The sequence below is a fragment of the Aedes aegypti genome, chromosome 2 (assembly GCF_002204515.2).
Source record: "Aedes aegypti strain LVP_AGWG chromosome 2, AaegL5.0 Primary Assembly, whole genome shotgun sequence".
NCBI lineage: Eukaryota > Metazoa > Arthropoda > Insecta > Diptera > Culicidae > Aedes > Aedes aegypti.
The window spans coordinates 305520025-305546675 of record NC_035108.1 but is presented as its reverse complement, the minus strand read 5'-3'; the positions used below and the strand labels follow the sequence as shown (position 1 = coordinate 305546675).

Sequence of the window (26651 nt, the reverse complement as noted above, 5' to 3'; positions counted from 1 at the left end):
AAACTAGTGCAGTAGGGCGCAATTTCAACAGCTGAGAATAAAACGTCAAAACAAAGAGGCGCACTTGACACCTGATGTTCGAATTGGACTTGGATGGCGGTCGTAATTGAATTCATGTTTTGACAGCAGGCGAATTCAACAAGGGCGCAATCACAAATGATGTTCATAAAAAGGCACTGCCTTATGTTTTCTCAAATAAAGTGGCAAAACAGAAGTAATTAATTGAGATAATTGTCAAATTGCTAAAAACAAATCATAATTGAACTTTAACACTTCACTTTTTGCAAAAAATATAATACTAAAATCACTAGTAAGGCGAGCAAATACATTTAAACTCTAATATGTGATGCTTATCTTGACAGATAGGCCTATTTCGTCTGCGACTTACAGACTTCTTCAGTGTCGAGTGCTCGACACCTAGATCCACAAAAAAATCTAAGGATCTTCTTCTTGGCATTAACGTCCTCACTGGGACAGAGCATGCTTCTCAGCTTAGTTTTCTTATGAGCACTTCCATAGTTATTAACTGAGAGCTTTCTTTACCTAAATTGCCATTTTCGCATTCGTATATCGTGTGGCAGGTACGATGATACTCAATGCCCAGGAAAGTCAAGGAAATTTCCATTTCGAAAAGATCCTGGACCGACCGGGAATCGAACCCAGACACCTTCAGCATGGCTTTGCTTTGCAACCGCGGCTTCTACCCACACGACTAAGGAAGAATCACCAAATCCATACTTTAATTAGAAGATTTACACTGCTATCAAAAGATCCTCACTGAAATACTAGAATTCAGGATGTTATCTCAAAATCCACAATGTCAGTCGAAGACCCACACTGAAACTCCAAGATTAACACATTAATTCTATGGTTACACTGTTACCAAAGGATTCACACTGAAACACCAAAATCCAGACAGAAATCTCAGTATCAACGCTGATAATCCAAAGTTCAACACTGGAATCCCAGGATCCACACGGATATATCAAGATCCACACCAGAAGACAAGGATCCACTTTGGAATCCCAATACCTACACTGGAATTCTAGGATCCACACTGGTATATCAAGAAGCACATTGTCACCCTACGATTCACATCACAGTCACAGGTTCCATTTTGCAATCCTTCGATCTTAACTACAATCCTATGATTCACTCTGGAATTATTGGACCCACACTGAAATAAAGAAAACACATTGTAGTGCTGGGAACCAGACTGGTATCCCAAGAATCCCAACGTGGAATTCCTGCGATCCATATTATAATCCCTTCACGTAAAATCTACAATCTACAGGATCCCAGGATCAACATTGAAATCAAAGGATCCACACTGAAATACCAGGATTCACACTGAAGTCCCAGGATCCATATTAGAACTCTAGAACCCTCATATGAAGCCTAAGTTCCACATTGAAATTCGGCGATCCACATTGCAATCCCAGAATCCACACTGAAATACTACGATTTATACGACAATCCCAAGATCCACTCTGAAATAAAACGATCCACACTTAAAGACCAAAATCCACGCTAAAATGCAATGATCCACACTGAAATCCTAGGATCTATACTGGAATAGAGATACTGAGATACCGTGATCCATATTGAAAACCCAGGCCCACACTGTAAGTCTAGAATCCACATTGGAATCCCAGGATTGACTCTGATGTTCTGTGATTCAAACTACAATCCCAGAGTTCACGCTAAAATCCTACAATCACAGGATCTGGCCAGAAATCAAAGAATGCACATTGAAATAACAGCATCCACACTGAAATGCCAGGATTTAACACTAGACACGGCCACGTTAATACTTCCAGTGGGCATTTTGCCCTTTGAAGGAAACACCACACTAGACAACGGACTATCATGCAACGCCCAGTGGCCCAGTCGGAAAACATTCCTGATGAAAAGTTTTCCGGTCTGGGGTGGGAATCGAACCTACACTCTTTAGCATGATGCGGCTAAATGCCTGGTGACACTAACCGCACGGCCACGAAGCCCACACCACACTGGATCCTTTCTGAAATCTCCAAATTCACACTGGAATTCCGGAATCCGCACTGGCTACCATCTTTCATGAATCTCTGTTTTGGAAATAACGCTGATTGTAATGCCAACAAACGCTGCTGACAAAACTATTCAAAAATAGAATAATTCATGCTTACAGCGCAACTTAATGGAAGAAATTTTAATTAAGAAACCTGTTACTAGACATCCCTTGAGGTATATTTCAACTTTTTCGAAGTAACCATCCATTCATTTGGTTCAAAAAATTAACTCTTTGCATAAAAGTAACTGATCTCAAAATAGATCACTGGGCTTTTGAGGCTTCTGATCTCAAAATAGTTCACTGGGCGTTAATGGGTTAATCTTTGCACATTTTTCAAAAGTCCTCTGGATCGTCGTTCCACCTGTTTTTTACTCTAATTAAATACCAACAAAGGTCAAGAACAAAATTGATCTAATTTTTCTCCCCTTCAATATTTTCGACTTTTTAAAGGGGTGACGTTAAATTAATATTTGCATCAGCATTGTTCTGAAAAACCCAGCCAACAAATTTGTTCACATAACTGAGATTCAACTCAGGAAAGTGAACCGTTCTTCGGAAATATCTATAATCACTGGTTTGCTGGGAATAGTCCTTAGTTGATCCATAACATTGGAGCAAGTACATCTTTGATAATGCGGGTAACTTTGATAGTGCGGGACCCACACAACATACTAAACTAAATAACTTAGTTTCTGGTGATAAGTTAAGAAAAACGAACGCAAAAGTAAAGAGCATTTTATAACACGTCATGGCAGAGCTATTTTTGATGGAATCGAGAATATGTTAGCCTTTATATTCCTGTTGATGTAACTTTTTGACTCTTCCCACCACAAGGGCGTGGCCGGCGCCATAATTGCCTTCATTTTGTTCTGAGCTCTCAAATTTTGCATATTGACAATAGCTAGCTAATCCCAAGCCCCGTTCATTGGTTCTGTGTGCAATTTCGATTGTTTTAGTCAGTCACGGAGTAGCAACTACGAATTGTATGGTCATCTATGCTTGTGCCTTGTTTATTCCATAAATGATTTATGCTTGATTTGATGTCGAAACATGAGAACCAATTGATATCAATTCAGATGCATAATTTTATACAAATTCTATACGATTAATTTATGTTTGTTTCAATTAAGACCACGTTTCTTGATGATTTTTTCTATCAATTCTGTACTTTAACGCATAAAGCTAAGTAGGGGAAGTGGTGGTAAAATGAACAGGGGTGGTAAAATGAACACCGTGCCTTTTACCGAGAAAAAACAAATTTCGATAATTTTTTTTCTCGCACGGACGATTTACAGCATAAATCTGAATGTTCGAGTTGATAAGGAGGTCAATTGAAGTGAAAATATCAACGAAAACTAAGATTTTAGAAAACCACGTTTGAAAATTAGAACTGACGCAACTTTTAGCTCGGAAGACTTGAGGTTTTTCAGTGAGGTGAATATCGTTATGATATGATGTCAAATCTGGTACCTTTCGAATTCTTTTTGAATGGGTTACAATCATTATTGGATGTATTTTCGGTGGGGCAATGAAAATTTTCAGAAATATTTGTTTTGCTCACGTTTTTTGCATGGTGTTCATTTTACCACCAACCGCTGTTCATATTACCCACATAGTGCAGGTAAAATGAACATTTGCATCGCTTTTTGATAGCGATGAAAATATGTGAAAATTGAGCTGTTTTAGTCTGAATTCATGTAACTGCTATAGATTACATACCTATTTTTGATGTTGTGCGATTGAACTATACAAATTCCTCGTTTTTCTATCAGAAACAAGATGATTTTCTTAAGGTGTTCATTTTACCACCCCTTCCCCTATGCTGTTTCGCTCAAGAAAAGTAAAAATTTCTGCGAAGGAAATGGTCAAGAAATTTTCTACAGTGAGCTCCATTTGAAATGACATTTCTTTTCAACTGCGTACTGCGATCAAAGAAAAATGCTTTTCTTGACCATTTCTTGCAAGAAATTTTCCACGCATCGAGATAGGCGATTACTTTTCTGTTGAAGTGTATACTTCGCTTAAAATAAAGAAAAGAGAAAAAAATCTGTCAAAGATAAGCATTTAGGAGCGGAATTAAAAGGTATACGGTACTCCATCTACTTTTAAGTTTCTCTTTTGAGATTCTGCTCAGTGGATTCGAACATTAATTAAAGAGCATAAAATAAAATTACGGTCTCTATTATCATTCTCCCAACAACAATGATGTCCAACAGTAATTTGGTTGTGAAAAGCTAAAAGGGCATTCAAAATGAATCGTTATGCAATCTTTCAACTGCCATCGATAACATAGATACCATTACTGTCCTGCTACGCCTACTTGTCCCATGTTCTATGTAAACCTTATGGATCGCGGGACAAATATGCGTAGAACGTCAGAGGATATTTTTTTATTTAAGGTAAAAGTCACAGGTTGAGCACTCGACACTGAAGCAGTCTGTAAGTCACAGACGAAATAGGCCTATCTGTCAAGATAAGGAACATATTAAAGTTTAAAGGTATTTGCTCGCCTTACTAGTGATTTCAGTATTATACTATTTTGTTTGCACAAAGTGAAATGTTAAAGTTCAATTAGTAGTTTTTTCTCTCTTAAAGATAAAAGAGTTTATATCAGAATGCAGAAATAATTAGATTTTCTATGGAAATTACCCCGTTTTACGATACTGTGAACACTTGACGAAGAATGAAATGCTTAAATATGCTCTTTTTATCATTATGGTTTAAGTATCCAGATATCCAACGTATATAATATTATGCGTAAAACTGCGGTTAATAACACTCGAAATGTTGATATATCTATGGTTTTGTGCACATTCTGATCTCCCAATCAGATACGCACGACTTCGTGTTCTTCTTCTTTACAACTCTACGTTTCAAATGAAGCATTCAGCTCATTGTGATCATTTTCCTGTTATTAATTGAAACGCCTTTTTCGCCTGCATTAGAATCTTTAATATTGTGTATTTTGGTCAAAAACAATAATAAACACCCAGAAAGTCGAAAATATCCTACACCGGACCGGGAATCGAACCCGCCGTCTCCGGCCCTGCTCACTAAGCTAAGTGGAGACCCAGCGCACCAGGTAATATAAGTAACTGACTTAGCATTCAGAGCAGTCAGTCTTGTGAGAGAACCAACTTGCTCCGGATCACTTCGCCATCCTTGGTGGTGAGACATTACTCATACTTGCTATTATAACACGTGTGCGGAATTTCGAATCCCATCAAACAGTCTAACAATCAGAACTGACGACAGCGTGGTTGATCATCCAGTGTGCATTATCTTTGAGAAAATTGCTAATTGCCAAGAAGATAAAGTGAGTAGAAGTGATTGTCTGGTAATTAGGAGTGATTTTGCTTTCGATGCAATAGCGAGTACGGAGTTAAGGTATTAAATCCAGTGGCAGTGCGTAAATCTCGATCTGTTGAAAATTCAAGCTTATGTGCTGTGCTTATGGAGCTTATGAGAAGTGCATTGGCTAGTTAATTGATGTGACAGATGTGGCCTTAATTACCGATCGGTGATGGATGCAACTGCAACGAGATAGTGGAAATTATTAGAACGATCATACACGTACAGTTGTGTTCAGAACAATAGTAGTGAAAGCCGGTTTTCACACAAAATGCTCAACTTTCATTTTCCTATGAGCAACTGACATGATATTTTCAAAGAGAACTAAAAATATGCTCAATTTCATTATTAAAAAGTTTGAAATATTTCGAAGCACATGTTAACAAGTACCTATTTGTAGTTTTTTTTTCAAAAATTGCGCATAGGAAAACCAAGTTATAGCTTGCCAAAGTTGAGCATTTTGTGTGACAACCGGCTTTCACTCCAATTATTCTGAACTCAACTGTAGACCAAACAGACGATTCTTCTGCGAGTGAGATATACCCTAGTCTTCGTTTGTTGTGATCGCTTTCGTAAGCGAAAAGAAACAAGTCAATGACACGCGTATAGAACTGCGTCACGATTGCCTTCGATCATCCAGGGAAAATCCCATGTTCGAAACATATGTATTTAAATAAGTTGCAGCTCTGTGGTCTATCGTGACGTGACGTTCGTTGTCTGTCGTGAAGGTCAAGCTGAAGTTAAACAAAGATTTGAGTGCCTCTACAAATATGATGAGTGCGGGTATCTAGCATTGAGCTGGGAGCTGTGCAAACATAATTATTGTTTGTCATAATGATGAAGATATGTCCGCTGGTAAAGAAGATGAAGTGACAGTGAATGAAGTGCGTTCTTCGACGCTAATGAGTAAAACAAAATTTGTGGTTGCACAGTAAATATGAGCAGTGATGGGAAAGTGCTGTTTGAAATGAGTGTTTGATAATATAGAATTTAATTCTCGTTTCCGGATTAGCAGCCTCTAGCACACAGACGAAATTGATTTTGGCGGGGTCAAGTTCTGTGCGGTGTGTGCTAAAAATTCCGATTTTAGCAGCAATGAAAGTCTATAAGCCGAATTAAAGACGGGACATGAAGAAGATAGTTGTTGACATCATGAATAGTTATAATTCCTGCCTTTAAGAATAATACCAGCTCTTACATGAAGTCTTTTTTTAAATTTTGGGTGGCTGTTTGGGCACGTCAGGAGTTAATCATCAATGTTAACTTCCTTTTCCCGATCAGCCTAGATAGCCGCGTAGTGTCGGTAGCGGTTGTTTCAACTGGCTAAGAATTAACACTACGGACTGCCTGTTCCGGTGGTAAAAGTCCACCTCACAGGTGACCCCTAATTCATACGGCTTTAAGCTTACCGTGCCAAAGAATGAATGGTTAGGGGGGTCTAAATAAAACCTAGCCGCAAACGGAGCCTGTGGAGTTCCAGGGCGCCCTCTACAGTATTATGCCCTTCCTGTGCTACCCGGAGCAATGGTGCAGGTGACCTTGTGTTTCTCCGAGATAATCGGCTGCCCTTCTTCAGTCTCAAGCCTGAGGCTAAATAAGGGTGGGATTATTAAAACATTGTAATTTAGTTTAAATTTTCACCTCTATGGTTTCGCATTATGCGTTTTATGCAGTGTAATCTGTGCTTTTCGCCTTTGGCGACTTTTAAGAGCTACCGATCTGGTTTTTGTTCGCTGCTGATCTTTTTCGTTCTGAGATGGCGAAAAGCTTAATCCTGCCTAGTTTGGGTAGTGGCTACGGCTAGGATAGCTTAGTTAGATCAATCTCCAGCATAAAATGTCAGCAACGATCAATCTTTGTAGACTCATGCAAATGGTACAGCTCAAGTGGCGGTAGTTCAAAAACCTTACTTTTGTGAACTTTTATCTAGGTAACCTAGTGGACCCAGTTTTTGCTACTTTCAGAAACATGAAATGGCATACTCGCGTGCCATGCCTCGTGCATACGTGCTCGTGAATAGCGCTGACGTCGCTACACTCATTTCTGAGTTAACAACCAGAGATGTATGTGCTGTCACAATTGATATTTCTATATGTGACCTCAATAGGAAATACGTCTTTCGTTTTGTGGTGTATTTACCACATGATGAACCATCCCCAATGGATGATTTCAAACGAGTTATCGTTCACTGTCTATGAAAAGGCCTTCTGCTGATTGTGGGCAGTGATGCTGATACTCATCACATCATCTGGAGCAGCTCAGATATCAATTTGAGAAGCTCCAGTCTGATGGAATGCTTAAGTAGTTCTAATCTTGGATTACTTATTGTAGGAAATCGCCTACATCTCTATATGAACATAAGAATGTAAATTCGCAGACTATGCATTTGTTATACTCCACAAACTGTGAATTGGTTGTGACCAAATTCCATGGATTTTCTCCGTCCATTGGAAATCCTAGTGATTTGGATGTTCCCACTTCCGGTGAATTGGGACACAATTGTCCTTGCTTTGAGTGATCTCAAAATTGCTTGTCACTTTGCTTATAGAAAATGTTCCCCACAACTCCCTTCGCGGGACGAGTGGATGTCTGTACATTACTGAGCCACTCCAAAGGTGGCTAAGTATTTAACAAATCTGTCAAAGCAGAATTGCAGTCGCTTGGTTACAACCTTAACTGGCCACTGCTGACTCAACTATCACATGGCAAATATTCAGTGTGTTGATACATTTGTGTGTGATAGTTGTGATTCCGATTATGGAACTTCTTATCACCTGATATGTAACTGTCAAGTTCTCGCGTAATGGCGATTCCAATTACTTGGTAAACACTTATTAGGTGAAACTGATTTCAGTAACCTGAATCTTCAGGACCTTCTGTTATTCTTAACCCGCTGTGGTAATGAGCTATAGGCTCTCTTTACGCTCATGCGTTTTGCAGTGCCCTTTTTAGGGCGCTGTTCGAACCCATTGTGGTATGGAGCTACATGCTCTTAATTCGCTTATGCGATTTTCCCTCTTCAAGGGACCCCACTCCTATTTCCTCCCATCTTCCCCTTCCCTTTCCTCTCCCATCGGGTAGATGATGAAATAGGCTCAAACATGGCGATGGCACAAATCTCCCAAATGGCGGGGAACGTGCCTCTGGAGCCGGCCTTCTGATACCTGATACCTGCCTTTAAGAATAATACCAGCTCTTACATGAAGTCTTCCAGACTTAGAGATCTGATAATTAACCTGAAATGTACGATTTGACAGATAACTTTGGATTATTCTAACAATGTATGTTGGAAAATTAAAGTTTTTTTTTTTAAATTTTGTAATCGATGCCTTCATGCCTAACACGTTTGAATGTTATTTCTGTGTCTAGAAGAGCAAGACCAGTAGAATGAACTTCAGCTTGGTTGGAACGAATCAAATTTGTTACACATAAAAGTTGATGAATGGTCGAATGTCCATGTTGGAATCCATACTGTTCATAGGCAAAAATTGAATTTTCGTTGATGTGGACCATAATTCTATTCAAAATGACCATTTCAAAAAGTTTACTGAGGGAGGAAAGCAAACTGATTGGACGATAGCTGGAAGCTTCTGTAGGATTTTTGTCTTGTTTAAAAATTGCGACAACATTGGCATGTTTCCATTTGTCAGGAAAATATGCCAACAGCAAGCATTTGTTAAATATATCAACCAAAAATAATAAGCTACTCTCTGGAAGTTTCTTGATGAGCATGTAAAGATTCTATCATCGCCAGGGGCTTTCATATCGTTGAAACGATCTCTTGATTGAGAATGCTTTAGAACCCCTGAGTAACTTGATTTTCAATTGGACTATTATTTATTTATTTATTTGTTACATCAATTAAATCGATAAAACCTCCAACTTCGATTTTGGCCCACGTTCTCCAGATTTTGTTGCACCTGATCAAGCCACCTCGCTCGCTGTGCTCCCCGCCTTCTTGTGCCAACCGGATTCGACGCGAACACCATCTTTGCAGGATTGTTGTCCGGTAGTTTTGCTACATGCCCTGCCCAGCGCACCCTTCCGGTATTCGCAACCTTCTGGGTACTGGGTTCGCCATAGGGCCTAGCAAGCTCGTGGTTCATTCTCCGCCGCCACACACCGTTCTTATGCACTCCGCCAAAGATCGTCCTAAGCACCCTTTGTTCGAACACCCCAAGTGCTTGCAGGTCCTCTTCCAGCATGGTCCATGCTTCATGTCCATAAAGTACCACCGGTTTTATGAGCGTTTTGTACATGGTACATTTGGTGCGGGGATGAATCTTTCTCGACCGCAGCTTCTTCTGGAGCCCATAGTAGGCGCCACTTCCACTGATGATGCGTCTCCATATTTCACGACTAACGTTGTTATCAGTCGTTAACAAGGATCCGAGGTAGACGAACTCATCAACCACTTCAAAAGTATCCTCGTCTATCGTAACACTGCTTCCTAGGCAGGCTCTGTCCGCTATCAGCATGTACTTTGTTTTTGACGCATTCACCACCAGGCCGAGTTTTGTCGCTTCACGTTTCAGGTGGGTGTACAGGTCTGCCACCGTTCCAAATGTTCGGCCGACAATATCTATGTCATCCACGAAGCAAACAAATTGACTAGATCTTGTGAAAATCGTACCCCGGTTATTGAACCCGGCTCTCCGTATGACACCTTCTAGCGCGATGCTGAACAGCAGGCACGAAAGTTCATCACCCCGGCGGGATTCGAACGAACTGGAATGTTCGCCTGTACTCGTCCATGAATTTCCATAGCTCTTCGCGGTCGATGCTATCATAAGCCGCATTAAAATCGATGAACGGTGATACGTTGGGACATGGTATTCACGGCATTTCTGGAGGATGTGCCGTACAGTGAAGATTTGGTCCGTCGTCGAGCGGCCGTTGATGAAACCAGCTTGATAACTTCCCACAAACTCATTTGTTGTTGGTGATAGACAACGGAAGAGAATTTGGGATAGCACTTTGTAGGCGGCGTTTAGGATGGTGATTGCACGATAATTTTCACTCTCCAGTTTGTCTCCCTTTTTTGTAGATAGGGCATAAAATGCCTTGCTTCCACTCCTCCGGTAGCTGTTCCGTTTCCCAGATTCTGACAATCAGCCGGTGCAGGCTGACAGGCGGCCAACCTCTCCGGGCCCATTTTGATGAATTCAGCTCCAATACCATCCTTACCAGCGGCCTTGTTATTCTTGAGCTGGTTGATGGCATCCTTAACTTCCCTCAATGTGGGGACAGGTTGGTTTCCTTTATCCGCCGTGATAACGTAGTCACTTCCTCCGCTGTCGTGACCCTTGGCGCCTGTGTTCTCCGTGCCATTCAGGTGTTCATCGTAGTGCTGCTTCACCTTTCAATCACCTCACGTCCGTCCGTCAAGATGCTTCCGTCCTTATCCCTACACATTTCGGCTCGCGGCACGAAGCCTTTTCGGGATGCGTTAAGCTTCTCGTAGAACTTTCGCGTTTCTTGTGAACGATGCAGCTGTTCCATTTCTTCACATTCCGCTTCTTCCAGGCGACGCTTTTTGTCCCGGAATAGGCGGGTTTGCTGCTTTCGTTTTCTTTTGTATTACTCCACGTTTTGTCGCGTTCGTTACATGTCCTCCTTTCCACGTACCCACCGATGCTCTCGGCTGCGTTGTTGATGGCTGCTTTTATGTTGCTCCAGCAGTCCTCAAGAGGGGCTTCGTCAAGCTCGCCCTCTTCCGGCAACGCTACCTCGAGATGCTACGCATATGCGGCGGCGACGCTCGGTTCGGCCAGTCGCGCTAGGTTATACCGGGGCGGGCGTCGATACCGTACATTGTTGATGACGGATAGTTTTTGGCGCAGTTTCACCATCACTAGATAGTGATCAGAGTCAATGTTAGCGCCACGATAGATTCTGACGTCGGTAATATCGGAGAAGTGCCGTCCATCGATCAAAACGTGGTCGATTTGTGATTCCGTCTGCAGTGGTGATCTCCAGGTGTATCGATACGGGAGGCTGTGCTAGAAGTAGGTGCTGCGAATGTCCATGCTCTTGGAGGCGGCAAAATCTATCAGTCGTAGGCCGTTCTCGTTCGTCAGCTGGTGGTCGCTGAACTTTCCAATCGTCGGTCTGAACTCCTCCTCCTGGCCAACGTGAGCGTTCAAATCTCCTATGATGATCTTGACGTCGTGGCTTGGGCAGCGGTCGTACTTGCGGTCGAGCTGCGCGTAAAATGCGTCCTTGTCATCATCAGTGCTTTCGGAGTGAGGGCTATGCACGTTTATAATGCTGAAGTTGAAGAACCGGCCTTTGAGCCTCAACTTGCACATTCTTTCGTTAATCGGCCACCACCCGATCACGCGCCTTTGCATATCACCCATCACTATAAAAGCTGTTCCCAGCTCACGTGTGTTGTCGCAGCTCTGGTAGATGGTATGATTACCTCTAAACGTTCGCACAATCGAACGTGTCCAGCACACCTCCTGCAGCGCTACGATGTCGAATTCACGGATCTTCAGTACATCGGAGAGTATACGTGTGCTTCCGTTGAAGTTGAGAGATTTGCAGTTCCACGTACCGAGTTTCCAATCGCTAGTCCATTTTCGTCGCACACAAAATCCATTAGGTAGGAGTTCCGTAAGAATCATATTTCACATTTTTTTTCAGTTATTTGGCCGATTTTTTTTTTGTAATATGGCAATTTCTCCTGGAATGCTCATTGGGCTTCTTTAAGGAAGTTCGCATAATTCTTCAGATAATTGGATTTTCTTCAGGAATTTTCGCTGTATATTTTAATTAGGAATTACTTATCGGGTCATTCTAGAAATTACTTAACGAATCACATAACAGCAATATTATAACAGTTCCAGTATGAATATTTCAAAAACTGATTTCCAAGTTTTGAAATTTCGTATAGTTACAATGATTTAACCAGAGGTCCATAAATTGTTATGTTTTCTTTTTCTCTGGGTATTCTCACAAAGTTTTTGTAAAACATCTCGCTTTGATTTCTCCAGGAATTAATCATGTGACAACCAAAGAGACATTAGAAAATAGTTCAGATTTTTTCAAGACATCATACAATAATTCTTCGTTTGGGTTTTATTGTAAAAATATAATTTATCTAGGAATATCTCCAAGAATTCAAAGGAAGTTTTTCAAAAACTTCTTGAAATCCATTCATTTCTGCACGGAATTTTCCTACACAATATTCTACTTCTTGGCATCACGTTCTTACTGGGACAGAGCCTGCTTCTCAGCTTAGTGTTCAATGAGCACTTCCACAGTTATTAACTGAGAGCTTTCTTTGCCAATATTGCCATTTTTGCATTCATATATCGTTTGTCAGGTACAATGATACTCTGTGCCCAGGGGAGTCAAGGAAATTTCCATTACGAAAAGATCCTGGGCCGACCGGGAATCGAACCCAGACGTCTTTAGCTTGGCTTTGCTTTGCAGTCGCGGATTTCAACTACTCGGTTAAGGAAGGCCCCTTCTTAGAAAATATCCTGGATTAATATTTGGAAATTCGATTTTCTAGTGAAATTTGACCAAATTTTAACAACAAAAAAATTGGTTGCAATGCAGAATTTGTACATAAACCTGAACTTCAAATACAAATTTTTGTTCCTTTTACTAATTAAAGTAAAATTTAAAACGAGTAACACATGATGCAGATTTGAATGTTGAAATAGATAAATTATAACGAAAAAAGAAAATGGAATTTTACCTCTAGGGGCAAAGAGGGGCAAGAAAAAAATATTGTGCATCTGAAAGTATGGATGATTTGCTTCTTCAAAGTAAGTAACTTATTTCCCTGAAATACTTCACATAAAACGTACGATATTTTAAACATTTACTAAAATTTTGAAGAAAGACTGTAAAAAACATTTTTTATTACAAATAAAAACTTAACATTATGAAAATTATGTTATTATAGCAAAATCTTAAGGCTTAAGATTAAACTTTCAAATGAAGCCTATTGAGCTAAAATCGGTTATTATTTCGATGAGAGAGCTGTTTGAAGTTTGCAAGGTGAACCATAGCTGATGAATTTCATGCAATCCAATTTTGCTGACTTTCCCACGCTAATAATGCTGCCAAAAATTGAAAACAAAACAGATCAACCACATATTTTGAGGAATCATCACTCAATGGTATAGAAATCCATAAACAAATATTTACAAGTAATTTTGAGAACATGAATTTTTGAGGTTTTGTCCGGCGCTACTGTTTGTCGTTTCAATGAACCTCTATCTGAGAAGTATACAAATAAATTAAATAGATTTTTTTCAAAGATATCCTAAAAAAAGTATTGTAGAAATTCTTTGATGTATTTAATAAGGATACTTCCAAGAAATTCCTCCAAAGAGATCGATCTATCCTTGATAGAATTCCGGTTCAAATACGACAGAGTCTCATACACATACCAGGAGTAATGTCTAATGAAATATTTTGACAATATCCCAAGAAACAAAAATAGATGAAATAAAGAAGAAATTCTTGCAACACTTTTGTGTTACTTAAATCATCTCTAGAGCAGAAGTGGTAGAGTAAGGATATGTAAATTATCTTCAGGCTTCCTGAAATAATCATATATCATATAAATCTAGAACATAACTTTACTGTTTCCAAAGCATTCATATTATGTAGATCATGTTTGGTAAAACGAACAGAATAATATTCTTGTGAAAAACTTGTCCGACGATGGCCAGATTGAGTTCTCTGTTCTGATTTTGATTACTTGACGAATTGTTTATCATCGCTAGAGAGATCTTGAACAAATCCTTTCAAAACAAAATCATCTTGAACAAAAAAGTCATCATGAACATATATTCAATAGCAGAAACGTTTGTGCCTCTTGTATTCGATATGCATGTGAAATAGTTCCCGATCATTAAGGGTTTCCGGCAAAATGCGTCATCTATAAATTACGAAACACTTGAAGGAAGAAGGGCATAGGCTCAATTTCAGCGATACTAAATAAATGGATGTTGCCTTTCTACGCGATTTGCAAGCTAACCTTGATTTCTCTAATGGTGTAAAAGATCGCCACCTAAATTCACCAAATTAGGAAAAACCATCTAAGAGTTTATTTTTAAACTGGTGTTCAAAAAAAGATTCGAATCGTTGGTTTTCGTCTACTGGTCCAAAGAAAAATTGAAGGCACGGGTCCAAATAAGATTCGAAAAAGGATCAATTGGTATAAAAAGAAACACTGAGAAGCACTGTGTTATTTGTTTAGCTAGTCCAATAATTTCCGCCAAGAAGAAGATTGCACGTCATATAAACTTCACTTATGCGATGTAAACATGACGACATGTAAATTTAAATCTGAAATCATGTAAAAATGTGTTATATGTCATGTAATTACACAGGATCCTGATTTATTGCATGACATGTAATTGAAGTTTACATGACATATAATGTAAATATCCATGATGTTCCACGCTCCAATTATGTGCAATAAATGTCTCAGAAATTTACACGTTTCGTTCGAACTGTGTAGTGAGTGAGAGTTCCGTGCGATACCTGGGCTGCCTGGGCTCCAATAGGTTAAGTTCGGCTGAATTCCGTTTTCTACACTCAATTGAGTGTTTTGCTGTGTACTTATTCCCTCAATTTCTAGCCTAAGATAGTTGCTGAACGATTTAAAATGATAACCATTGACACAAATGTTATTGTGTTTATCCAAATACCCTTTGGTAAGAGAGATAGATGCTTTGCTCCCCTAGAAAACCAACTGGTTTTTATTTTGCTATTCGAATGCTCCGTAAATAACCTGGACAATGAATATTGATAACTGACATGTAATTATCACGTTGCACTTCGAATTGATCCTAGAACCGACTGTCGATTATTGTCGTAGCACACAGCAGACTTTCGCTTAATGAGCTTTGACGGTAACGTCAAATGTTCCTAGTGATGTCAAGATTCATTTCAGAGAGTTTGATGCTTTAAATTTATGACGTGGAAGATAGGGTCATAACGCCCCGTCTAAGCAAATTCCGTTTCTAATTCCACATTGTGCATTGCTCATTATTGCACTTGCAGCTTCATGTTCTGTGAGGTAGCTTCTTCTTCTTCTTGGCGTTACGTCTTCACTGGGACAGAACCTGGTTCTGACTTTTCCAAAGATTTATGTCACAGATGAGTTGCACAAATTTATTAAAAAAAGCTAGATTTAGGCATCCCCTGTTGTTTGTGGTGTTTTAAATTTAATGCAACTCAAAAAGTTTATGATTTGTAAAATAATGTTAATGTTGCAAATTTTGAAATTTTTGCTCCCCTATGCTTAAACGATTTACATTATGATAAAAAACACCCTCCCAAAGTTTGAAATGATTCGGAAGAAATTTGATTGTGCACACGCTATTTGAAGTTTATATGGAGATTACTATGGAAAACGCCATCCTTTTGTGTTTAGCATTCTATCTCTTCGTCATAATATTGTATGGAAAAGTGAACACACTCTTCTCATGTGTAATCCTTCAAGCTACAACTTTGCCGAAGACCGTATTTGGATTGGACGTCAGGATAATTTGCTATTCATATTCATAAAGTGGGTTTGCATGTAGCATACTTCACCAGCTGTTCAGCAGGCAACAGTGGTGCTCCTGGTGGGAAGAATAGATCAAAGTAATCCAGGCTACTATGTTCTACAGCAAAAAGGCAGTGTTGCTCTGAAAGTAGTTGAATGATCATCTCAGCATGATTTAGACTTTGGTATCAATAATAACAAATTATCCTTACGTCCCATCAAAATATGGTCTTCGGCAAAGTTGTAGCCGGGAAAATTTCACATCGGATGGGTTTGTTCACATTTCCATAGATTATTATTTTGAGCTGTTAGAGGACTGAACTCAAAAGGTTTGCGTTTTCCATAGTAATTTCCATATAAACTTCAAGTGGCGTGTACACAACCAAATTTCTTCCAAATCACTTCAAATTTTGGGAGAATGATTTTCATCATAATTGACACCGTTTAAGCATAGGGGAGCAAAAACTTCAAAATTTGCATCAGTCTAATGGATAAGTATTTTGCAATTTCTCATCGTAATGGGTTGTTTTTGTCACGGACATCTGTCTTGAAAGAGCTCCAAGCTTTTTTAATTACGCAACTGTTTTCAGTTACGTGATGAATCATTCCATAACTATTTTCAGATATTGAATAATACTGGTGAACGCCTCTAGAAATGATTTCTGATTCCCTCACCTAATACGAAATTGCAAAATGTGTTGTACGAAGTACGTTGCTTTTTACAGCACTCGTCGCAATTATCCAACTCTTTGAATAAGTGTACGACTCATGCCGTTAATATTATAATTCTGGAACTTGTTGCGTAGTGGGCTTCGTGGCCGTGCGGCTAGCGGCGTCAGTCATTTAGGCGTAACCCACGCTAATGGGTTCGATTCCCATTTCACCCAGAGGAGATTTTTCGTCAAACAGAAAATTCATCACAGACTCATGTTGTCCGTTGCCTAGAAAGATGACGTCTTCGGAAAAGCTTTTCAAAGGCTATCATTATGCGAACTAGGTGATCCCAAATTTCGCCACCAGGCGGCGCCAGTTAACATGAAACTTCTGTTTCGCAGATATCACAGGAGCCTGTCCACTTAGAAAGATGGCGTCTTCGACAAAGTTGTTCGAGCCTTGAAATTCGACGCCATCTTTTTAAATAGCCAGCATCTTGAAATATCTGCAAAACAAAAGTTTTAGGCTCACTAGCGCCACCAAGCGTGTTGAGGCAAAGTGTTGGGCTTTAAGCCCGTTTTTCTCAATATATGAAACATGTCACTTGGTCCACTCTGGCTTAACGCCGACCATATATGTTACCAATCTCAGCAAAAATTTATAGTCAATGGTCGAGAGATTAATGAATAAAGAAGGCTCGGTGAACAATGTATCAAAGTGGTCAATTATCACAATCCCGTAATAGTAATACGAAGTGTGCAATTTCCTTCGCCAACCGTCACTTGCTTTTGTTCATCGCCGATGATTGTTATCGTGCCCTTGAAAAAGTGTGGAAGTTTCCGCCACATCATCAATTATCACCGATCCGGTTAGACCACTGTAAAATCGAAGAGGCTAAGCCGGTTTTATCTCGTCAGTACTCGCTCTATTGAAATGTACATATTTCATATAATAAAATTATCTACCTATTAATAGACGCAAATCTTCTAATGGCTGTCTTTTTTCTCATACTTTCCTCAATTAGAACCATGCAGCTCCTCCTCATATCGTGCACTTTGCTGTTCTGCTGCAGTTGGGCCCAAATCAGCAAACCCAGATGGAAATCCGAACCCTTGATAAACATTCGAGGCTTTTCTCCGCCGGCAAGCGTTGAATTTTCCAGAAGAAGTTTCAGACAAAACACTCCCACTCCTTCCAGGAGCACTGCTTCCAGAACCACTTTGATCAATACTCCAGCCCAACCGGATGCACAACTTGCCAGTGCCGTGGTAGACATGGCCCTTGAAATTGGCCGCATCTCGGCAGATCCGAACAGCCCGGCGGAGGTTTTCTCCCCGGTTAGTATTATGGGAGTGTTGAACATTCTGCTGCTTGCTGCGGACGGTGTCACACGAGCTGAACTCTATGGGGCCCTCCGGGTCAACGATAAGACCGCTTTCGGAACGTACCATCGGCGAGCCGCGGGGATGTTGAAAAATATGCAATCTAGTCAACCGATAACGCTGGATAAGCTCGCGTGGAAGGCCGAAACGTGCATCAGCAACGATTACGATTATGAAGATGATGGCTACCAACCGCCGGTAGTTGATAAGTGAGTTTTTGATTTAGTTATTTTTCTCATACCAAGGAAGTTTTGCCCAGATCAGTAAAAACAATCTACCCAGTTTTTATGGGAGCTCGTTGAAAATTTATTTTCAACTTATTTTAGTAGTTGAATCATAATCTCTTCCCACATAAGAACCTGTAATTGAGTCAGAAGTTCTACTAGAAATTTATTATAGCCCTATATGCTGATAGGGGCGAGTGTAAACGCACAGCTATTCAGCAAAACCAGGCTGAGGCAGTGGATTCGAATCCCGCCAGTCAGTCGAGGATCTTTTCGGGTTGCAAAGTTTCTCGACATCACAGTGTATACAGTTTCTTCGATACACTTGTCATACCAATACGAAATTAGGACAGTTTGCAAGGAAAGCTCTCATTCAATAAATACCCAACTAACATTTAGATCAAATGTTAACAATTCCGTAGCTGCATGTTTACGGTTTTATGCTGAGTAAATGCGATGTAACTACCTATTCGAATGAAAGCTTCCATGCAATACTTTTATCAACAAATCTGGCAAATCTACTCAGCTAGTTAAAGCTGTGTTGGCAGTTATTATACATATCACTTGGCAAATGTTGAATATTTTTTATACAACTTCCCTGTCTTACCTTTGCTTACCGTAGCTTAGACTGACTACACAATGTACCCATTTGATTCATATTACTGATACTTAAGGCCTCAGTGATGTATAACTCACAAAAAAACATGTAAAATAAATCACTCCGTTTGATTCCTAAGTTATATATACATGAAAAACCGATCTAGTGGGTCTCCGAATTCCGTGCAAATTTGGTATTTTGTTCCTTATCCGAAATAAGGATACACGTATTTTTGGATTTTTTGATTAGGGTGACCATTTCCGAAATAGGGTGACCAGAAAAATCGCGATTTTGCAAATTTTTTTTTTTTTTTAAATTATAACTTTTGAACCGTTCGACCGATTTTCAATCTTTTTGGACGAAATGAAGGTTAAAGATTTTGAATTTTCAGGAAAAATATAAAATTTCACAAAAAATGTGTTTTTTATATGAAAAAACTCAATAGTTTCCGTTTTTTCGTGTTTTGAAGGCCTCGGGACCAAAGGGGCTATTGCTGCTCTCATTTTTTCTTAAAAGTTCAGAAAATTTTACGTAAACTGTCAAATTTTCAGCGATGTATGTTTTTTAGTGTTTTGAGATATATTTTTTTGAAAATAAAAAATCAGTCATTTTTCATCGGCACACACTGTAGATCTCAGCGCATTAGATTTGTAATGTTTAAAATAAATCATAACTTTTGAACAGCTCAACCGATTTCCAATCTTTTTTTATGGAATGAAAGCTTAAGGTCTCAACTTTTTTTCATATATATATGAAAGGATTGTCCTACCCATAATTCAACAAAAACCCAAGATCAGCAGAAGGCTAGAAAAAATAAATAAATATAATATATATATACATACATATATATATATGTATATATATATATATGTATATATATATATATATATATATATATATATATGTATGTATATATATATATATATATATATATATATATATATATATATATATATATATATATATATATATATATATATATATATATATATATATATATATATATATATATATATATATATATATATATATATATATATACATATATATATATATATATATAAATATATATTATATTTATTTAAGTAGATGAAAAAACCGAATTTAGTACTATACCATTTAATTCCACTAGAGTTTGTATCCTTTGACAGATACGCGTATTTCGACCTCAACTGTAAGGCCGTCTTCAGTGTCGTGTACTAGAGTCGAGTCTAGTACACGACACTGAAGACGGCCTTACAGTTGAGGTCGAAATACGCGTATCTGTCAAAGGATACAAACTCTAGTGGAATTAAATGGTATAGTACTAAATTCGGTTTTTTCATCTACTTATAGGTATTCTACTAAACAGCTCGAAGATTTATTATTATATTTATTTATTTTTTCTAGCCTTCTGCTGATCTTGGGTTTTTGTTGAATTATGGGTAGGACAATCCTTTGACTGTCCTATCCAGCTGTTTTTGTGCATAGTACATGTCCGACCTGTCTTATCCACTTCTCGCGCCACTGGCTAGATGAGCCGTGCATCCAAAAAGTTTGGAAATCTATGTTGTAGTTCATCATGCCCCTTTGGTTAGGTGCGACTTGCCTCAATGTTGAGGTGCGTTCCACTTCAAAAAAAAAAAACCAGTACATCATACCCACCATAAATCATTATTCACGTAAAATTTTTGTTTAGAAAAAGTTAAATTTTCCAACAATCTACTATAATAATGATAAAAACTCGCTGAACACCGTGTAGCGTGGGATCAAACTAACCAGATCCGTGTATTTAAAACACTACAAACATGTTGTTTGGGTTTAATTTTGGCACATCTTCCTTAACTGGTGCATTTACCCCAGGGCCCCCTAATCGATCGGCGGGATTCAAATCCACTGCTCTCAGTATGGTCTTGCTTAATACCTGCGCACTAAATAGTTTAAAATTTTAACGCAGAACAATATTGAATTTAATTGAAAAGCGTTTTGATAATTCTAAAAGCATTCCAAAATCGATTTACTATACATATCCATATTAAGAGTGTCCCGTTAGTTTTAGTTTCTCGCGAAATAATAATTACTATACTAAAGTCGAATTTTTGTCCCCAACGATGCAGAGATTTTCTCAATTTGCTCTCAATAAATCTATTGTAGTTGCTTTTTACATTCATAACACTCAGCACACACGTTACATTCGGAAGTAATATTCATTTATTTCAACTTTTTGCAGAATCCACATCCTCCGGCTGGCGAACGCCATTTTCGCCCAGGACAACCTTGTACTCAGCCCGAAATTCGTACAGGCTGCCGGCGACATCTACGGTGCGTCCAGTCAACAGGTGAACTTCCGCAATGGAGCCGCAGCTGCATCCACCATCAACAACTGGGTCAACAAGGCGACGAGCGGAAAAATCCGGGAAATTGTCAGTGGATCATTCTCCAGTGAAACGTCAGTGGTGATAGCGAGTTCGCTGTACTTCAAAGCCTCCTGGCAGAACGAGTTCATCCCGAAGATCACCAAACCGAAGGACTTCTTCCCGGACGGAAAAGGCCGCCCGTCTGTAAAGGTGGACATGATGTCCCTGATCGAGTGCCTACCCTACCACTTCGAACAGAGTATGGGTTTCAAAATGATCGGACTACCGTACAGCGACAACTCCTCCACCATGTACGTTATGATGCCTCAAGATTCCACTAGGGCTAAGGTCCGCGATCTGCAGAGTCGCCTAACAGCAGCCAAGATCGATTCGATGATCCCGATGATGAAACGCCGAACCGCAACCGTCAGCTTCCCTCGAATGCAACTGGAATCGTCCACCAATTTGCAGAAGGCATTCCGCCAGCTCGGAATAAAATCCATTTTCAGCGCCCAGAATAGCAATCTCCGTAACATGGTGGTGCCAAAAGCGCAAGGACAGCAGAACTTGTTCGTTAGCCAGATCAACCATAAAGTAAATCTGAGTGTGGATGAAAAGGGCACAGAGGGGGCCGCAGTCACGATGACTCTCATCGATCGATCTGCGTCAGCAGTTTACTTCAATGTTAACCAGCCGTTCTTGATCTACGTGCGGCACGATCCCACAAGGTTGCCACTGTTTTATGGAGCCGTTTTTGACCCAAGAGGCTAAAAAGCCTGCAGGCTGTATTCTATACATCGTTATGTTACAATATTGTATGCCAAAGAGAGCACAGCTCACGACGCATTCCTTTTCTTTTTCTTTAATGGCAATCATGTCTGAACGCTGGAAGTGAACCAGTCCTGCAAACAAGCAGCCAGTATTATTTATTATTTATTGTAAGATTAGCACTAGAATGGTGCTTTACGTATGTTATATATTTATGTAAATAAACGCAACGAATTCTAAAGAAGAATTTTAAATCGAAAATTACTCTGACTTTTTTAAAAGTCGTTACTTCCTCTCTCGAAACATCCCTCTACACCCAAAAACTCCGTAGATGGAGTGGGAACTTCAATGAATATTAATGATATTTTAACTTTATTTTGGACAACGATCAAGTATTATTCAGAAAAAAGGAACTTTTGCAAACGCCCTCAAGAGACCATCCATAAACCACGCGGATATTTTTTTCTGGTTTTCCACCCAATTCAGCCTCGTGGTTGTGCATGGTTTTGCAAAAGGAAGGGGGGCTCTTCTATGACCACGTGGTTTATTATGAACGAAAAATAAAATTAAGCACAAGCATAAAGCATAAGCAATGATGACCGAACGATTCGTAGTTGCTACTCCGTGATTGACTAGAACAATCGAAGTTGCAGAAGGAATCAAGAAATGTAGCTTGGGAGTAGCTTTCTATCTTGAATCTACACTTTCGATAACTCCAAACATTAAAAAGTCAATCGGGGATATTGGTATGACATCCATCCAAGAGACCGAGATCACCTCTGTACAGGGGATAGGCAAAATGATTGAGATAGGCAAAATTTTGCCCAAATTCAAATGCTTATAACTTTATGAAAAATGGATGAAATTGGATGCATCTGGAAGCAGTCGACGGCAAATTTGGTCCAGTTTTAGGAACTTCCTTGGCCATGCATATTGGCCACTGGACACCGGAGATGTTCCGGATTTTCTGAGGTCATGTCCAAATGTCATTTTTTCTGTCGCTTTTATTTTTGTGCGGTGTAAAGTTCGATAGATGTTTGCAATTTTCCTAGAAACTAGAACTAATAGGAAGTTGAATGCCACCGGACGCATTAAGATTGGTTGGAAATCTTCAGAAATATGACCATTACCGTAAAACTGGTTCTTGAAAGCATGATCAGTCATGTTTGTATTTCCAATCATGTTAATATTATACGGAGCTATATCCAAGCGGACACTAACCTTAGAAATGATGATTCCTGCAGCATATTCAGAACCATTAGATGCACAGACTACACTATAGAAGGTTCCAAGTACCCTGGGGGAAGTGGTCAATTAGGAACATATCCGGAACCATATCAATATGGGCATCAAACTTCATGATTTTTAAAGTTTATGCTTTCCGAAGCATTTCCAGCATCACCGGCTGCCATAACCACTTTATAGTAGGTTCCAGGTGCCCCGGGGAATGTGGCCGATTCAAAACATGCCCGAAAACACATCAATATGGGTATAAACATCATTTTGACATCTTCTTCTTCTTCTTTCTGGCGTTACGTCCCCACTGGGACAGAGCCTGCTTCTCAGCTTAGTGTTCTTATGAGCACTTCCACAGTTATTAACTGAGAGCTTACTATGCCAATGACCATTTTTGCATGCGTATATCGTGTGGCAAGGTACGAAGATACTCTATGCCCTGGGAAGTCGAGAAAATTTCCGAACCGAAAAGATCCTCGACCGGTGGGATTCGAACCCACGACCCTCAGCATGGTCTTGCTGAATAGCTGCGCGTTTACCGCTACGGCTATCTGGGCCCCTCTGTTTGTCTCATATGTTTTCCAAAACGTAGATCCTTACTATATACAAGAATGTCAAACAATATTTTAGAACAAATTTGCTATCGTATTCGAAAAACTAGATCTTGCACACTTTGCTTCTACACTTCGCAACACTAGATTCCGTGGAATTGAGAGGATTTCAAAACAGGTTACGTCAGGGGCATTGAGAAATTTAACAGAGAAGTAGAATAACCACAGAAATTTTAACCTTTAATATTTTTCACACAACAGCGCTCTCCGCCCTATTCAAATATCCCCCGAACGCATCCGTTTGTTAGACGGTCATACGCAGTGTACCCCTAAATAAAAGAAACCAATTGATTACTAAGAAATATTGCTTCAGTATAGATATAATTCTATTTTTATTCTGGCTGCAATTACCTCCATCTTCTCATGCATTCTTCTAAAATAGAAAAAAATATGAAAATTGGGAAAACAAAATAATTTTAATTTCCTGAAAACAAGAGTAAAATCTTTTGACATTGAATCGTCAACAATGGACCGATGCACGCGTTCATTATTTGACGTGTAAGCGGTGCCGTGTTATTTACGTGACCATGGCAACGAGAGAATTCGACATTGATCCATTGAAATTTTCATCATGCTTCGATTAAGCTATAATAAATATGGACCAATGCATGAGTTCACTATTTGACGTTTGAGCGGTGCCGAATTCACTCGTTTCCATGGCCACGTAAATAACACGGCACTGCTAAAACGTCAAATAGTGAACTCGTGCATAGGTCCATAGTGAAGGCAAGAAATGTCAAAAAGCATTATAGAATGCTAGCGTAAAAAACTGGATTACGAAACTATCGGCACAAAAGCCACAACGATTTTAATCTTCATTTCATTTGTTTACCAATAGCAAATGAGCCTCTGTACGTACCATAAATTCTTTTGTTCTCATGACTTTTACTGTGCGCCGTGTATTGGTGCTGTCTCTCTCTCTCACGGGCAACTTAAAAAAAGGGCGCACAGTAAAAGTCAAACGTTTGATAGCGTGCACAGGTATATATAAACTGAGATCTAAACTGACGTATAATGCTTGTTTTCATAAACTGAGTTCATGATTCAGGGATCCTGCTTCATGATTGCATGACTCAACTTTCCACTTTTCAGCACCAAAATCGGAATCATAAATGACAGCCATCTAAATACATGAATTGTGCTTATATTTTCATAAACTGTGTTCATGATATCAGATCCTGCTTCATAATTTCAAGCCCGAAATTGCCGCTTTTCGTATCAAAAATAGGAATCATGAATGACAGACGACTTCATGATTTGAGGATTCCAGCTGAATTTTTCATCGCTAAAAATTGAAAACGTAACGTACAGCAAGCGTTACGGTAAAATGCTTCATGATTTCATGACTTTTGGTCATGGTGTATTTTCATAACATGAAAACACACAAACTTCCTCCTGAAATCATGACTGTTTCTCCTTATTTCGAGTGCCGCATTTTTACCCGTGTATATTTAGAATGTCCTGCTGAGGGGCCCTAGGACTGGCTTCCTTTGTTCCAGCATTTAAATTTAATTTCAAGTAGAGCGCGCAACTTTGGGTAGAACGTACATCGCATCCAGTGCTCACTGTTGCAACATGATGGAAAACCTATGAAGAACTGCTTTTCTTAAAAATATGTTTCTTTCCCTTACTTTCATTTGCCGTTTTCCCTTCCAACCCACTGCTAAACGGTGTCATTATCAAAACTGTTCAACGCCCTAGTTAAGGCTACTCGATTTGGCAGCTTGCAATTCCAAAGTGATAATACTCAGTCTTGATAGTTTATATTCACTTGAAAAAGTATCACTGTACGCTCTTACATTCATAAAGTATGCTGATACTTTTTCAGCTGTGTCTGAGCAAAACCAACTGATTTTCTTCGATTCAAAATTTGGAGATGGATAAGCAACAATCATCAACGACGCGTACAAATTTCAATGACCGCCTACTTCGCCTTAATTTACTGCCAAAGATATTGATCAATGATCGATCAAAACGCTCTAAGATGATATTGCATTATTCGATCAATTTCTTTCTCAAATGATCAAATTATGAGATGAAATGCAATGCCTGAGTAGTACACACTTAAGCTTATACAAGATTTTTAACATTCCAAGTTTGCTTGTAGACCCTGCAATAGCGAATTGTTTAGCACCGACATTTACAACAGTATTGCTAACACCTTTAAAAACTGTCAATATGACCACGCAAAACTGACCTTCATTAAAATGAAAAAGTACAAAATCATCATTAGACACCTATAAACTAAAGAACATGGAATATCTGTGATGCCAACGGAACATTAAGCATCCTTGAATGGAAATACTATTTAGTGCCGACCTCAATATCTAAGGAATCATCGAGATAGGAAGAGATCGAGACATGGAACAAATTTTTGATGAATACTAGATTCAAAATCACTTCGTTACCAGGAATATTAAAAACAAACAGACGTCATTTCGTCTTCGCAAATTGTTTTGAATCCCTTAAAGTCTAGTAACCATTATCAAGGGCATATCGACAAACGGAGAAAAAATTGGAATGAAAATCACATCGAGATAGGATTGAAGGAATTAAATAACTAAATACAATAGTATTTGATCTTATTTTAAGAGTTTTTTTTGTAAATTTCCATATAAGCTTGAAAATAGAATCGATTCAAAAACATCGGTTAAAATAATGATTCGATTAAATTGGTTAATCGATTCGACATTTCGAATTTGAATCGATTCAATTACATCGATGTTCTGGTTAAATTTGTCCAACGCTAATATCGAGATATGGAGAGTGAAAATGTATGCAGAATGAAGGGTCCGAAAAAATCATCGACAGAGGGAAAGATATCGAGATGTAGAACATCTCTATGTGGAGAGTCGACTGTAGTTAATTTCGTTTTGGCAGATACTTTTATGTCATTTCGAACAACAGAAAAAAAAC

The 26651-nt window shown here is 39.1% G+C and overlaps 1 protein-coding gene across 4 annotated transcripts; it reads left to right on the top strand.

Annotated features, from left to right (window-relative positions):
• The first annotated feature begins 5160 nt into the window (after positions 1–5160).
• Positions 5161–22149, top strand: LOC5573853 (serine protease inhibitor 28Dc). 4 transcript variants are annotated; one of them, XM_021845598.1, is made up of 3 exons: positions 5161–5221; positions 17605–18171; positions 20994–22149. In XM_021845598.1, exons 2-3 carry the CDS (start codon positions 17609–17611, stop codon positions 21889–21891), a joined length of 1461 nt encoding a protein of 486 aa, XP_021701290.1. In that variant the 5' UTR covers positions 5161–5221; positions 17605–17608; the 3' UTR covers positions 21892–22149. The 4 variants fall into 4 exon arrangements, with proteins under 4 accessions (XP_021701290.1, XP_021701288.1, XP_021701289.1 ...); XM_021845596.1 differs by having other exon boundaries at positions 5162–5369; XM_021845597.1 differs by having other exon boundaries at positions 5162–5440.
• Positions 22150–26651: the final 4502 nt, after the last annotated feature.

What these genes read in the sequence shown, in the direction of transcription:
- LOC5573853 (XM_021845598.1), top strand. Translation starts at nt 17,609, where the DNA reads ATGCAGCTCCTCCTCATATCGTGCACTTTGCTGTTCTGCTGCAGTTGG. An exon ending in CAACCGCCGGTAGTTGATAA is followed by an intron (nt 18,172 to 20,993) that starts GTGAGTTTTTGA and finishes AACTTTTTGCAG; the next exon opens with AATCCACATCCTCCGGCTGG.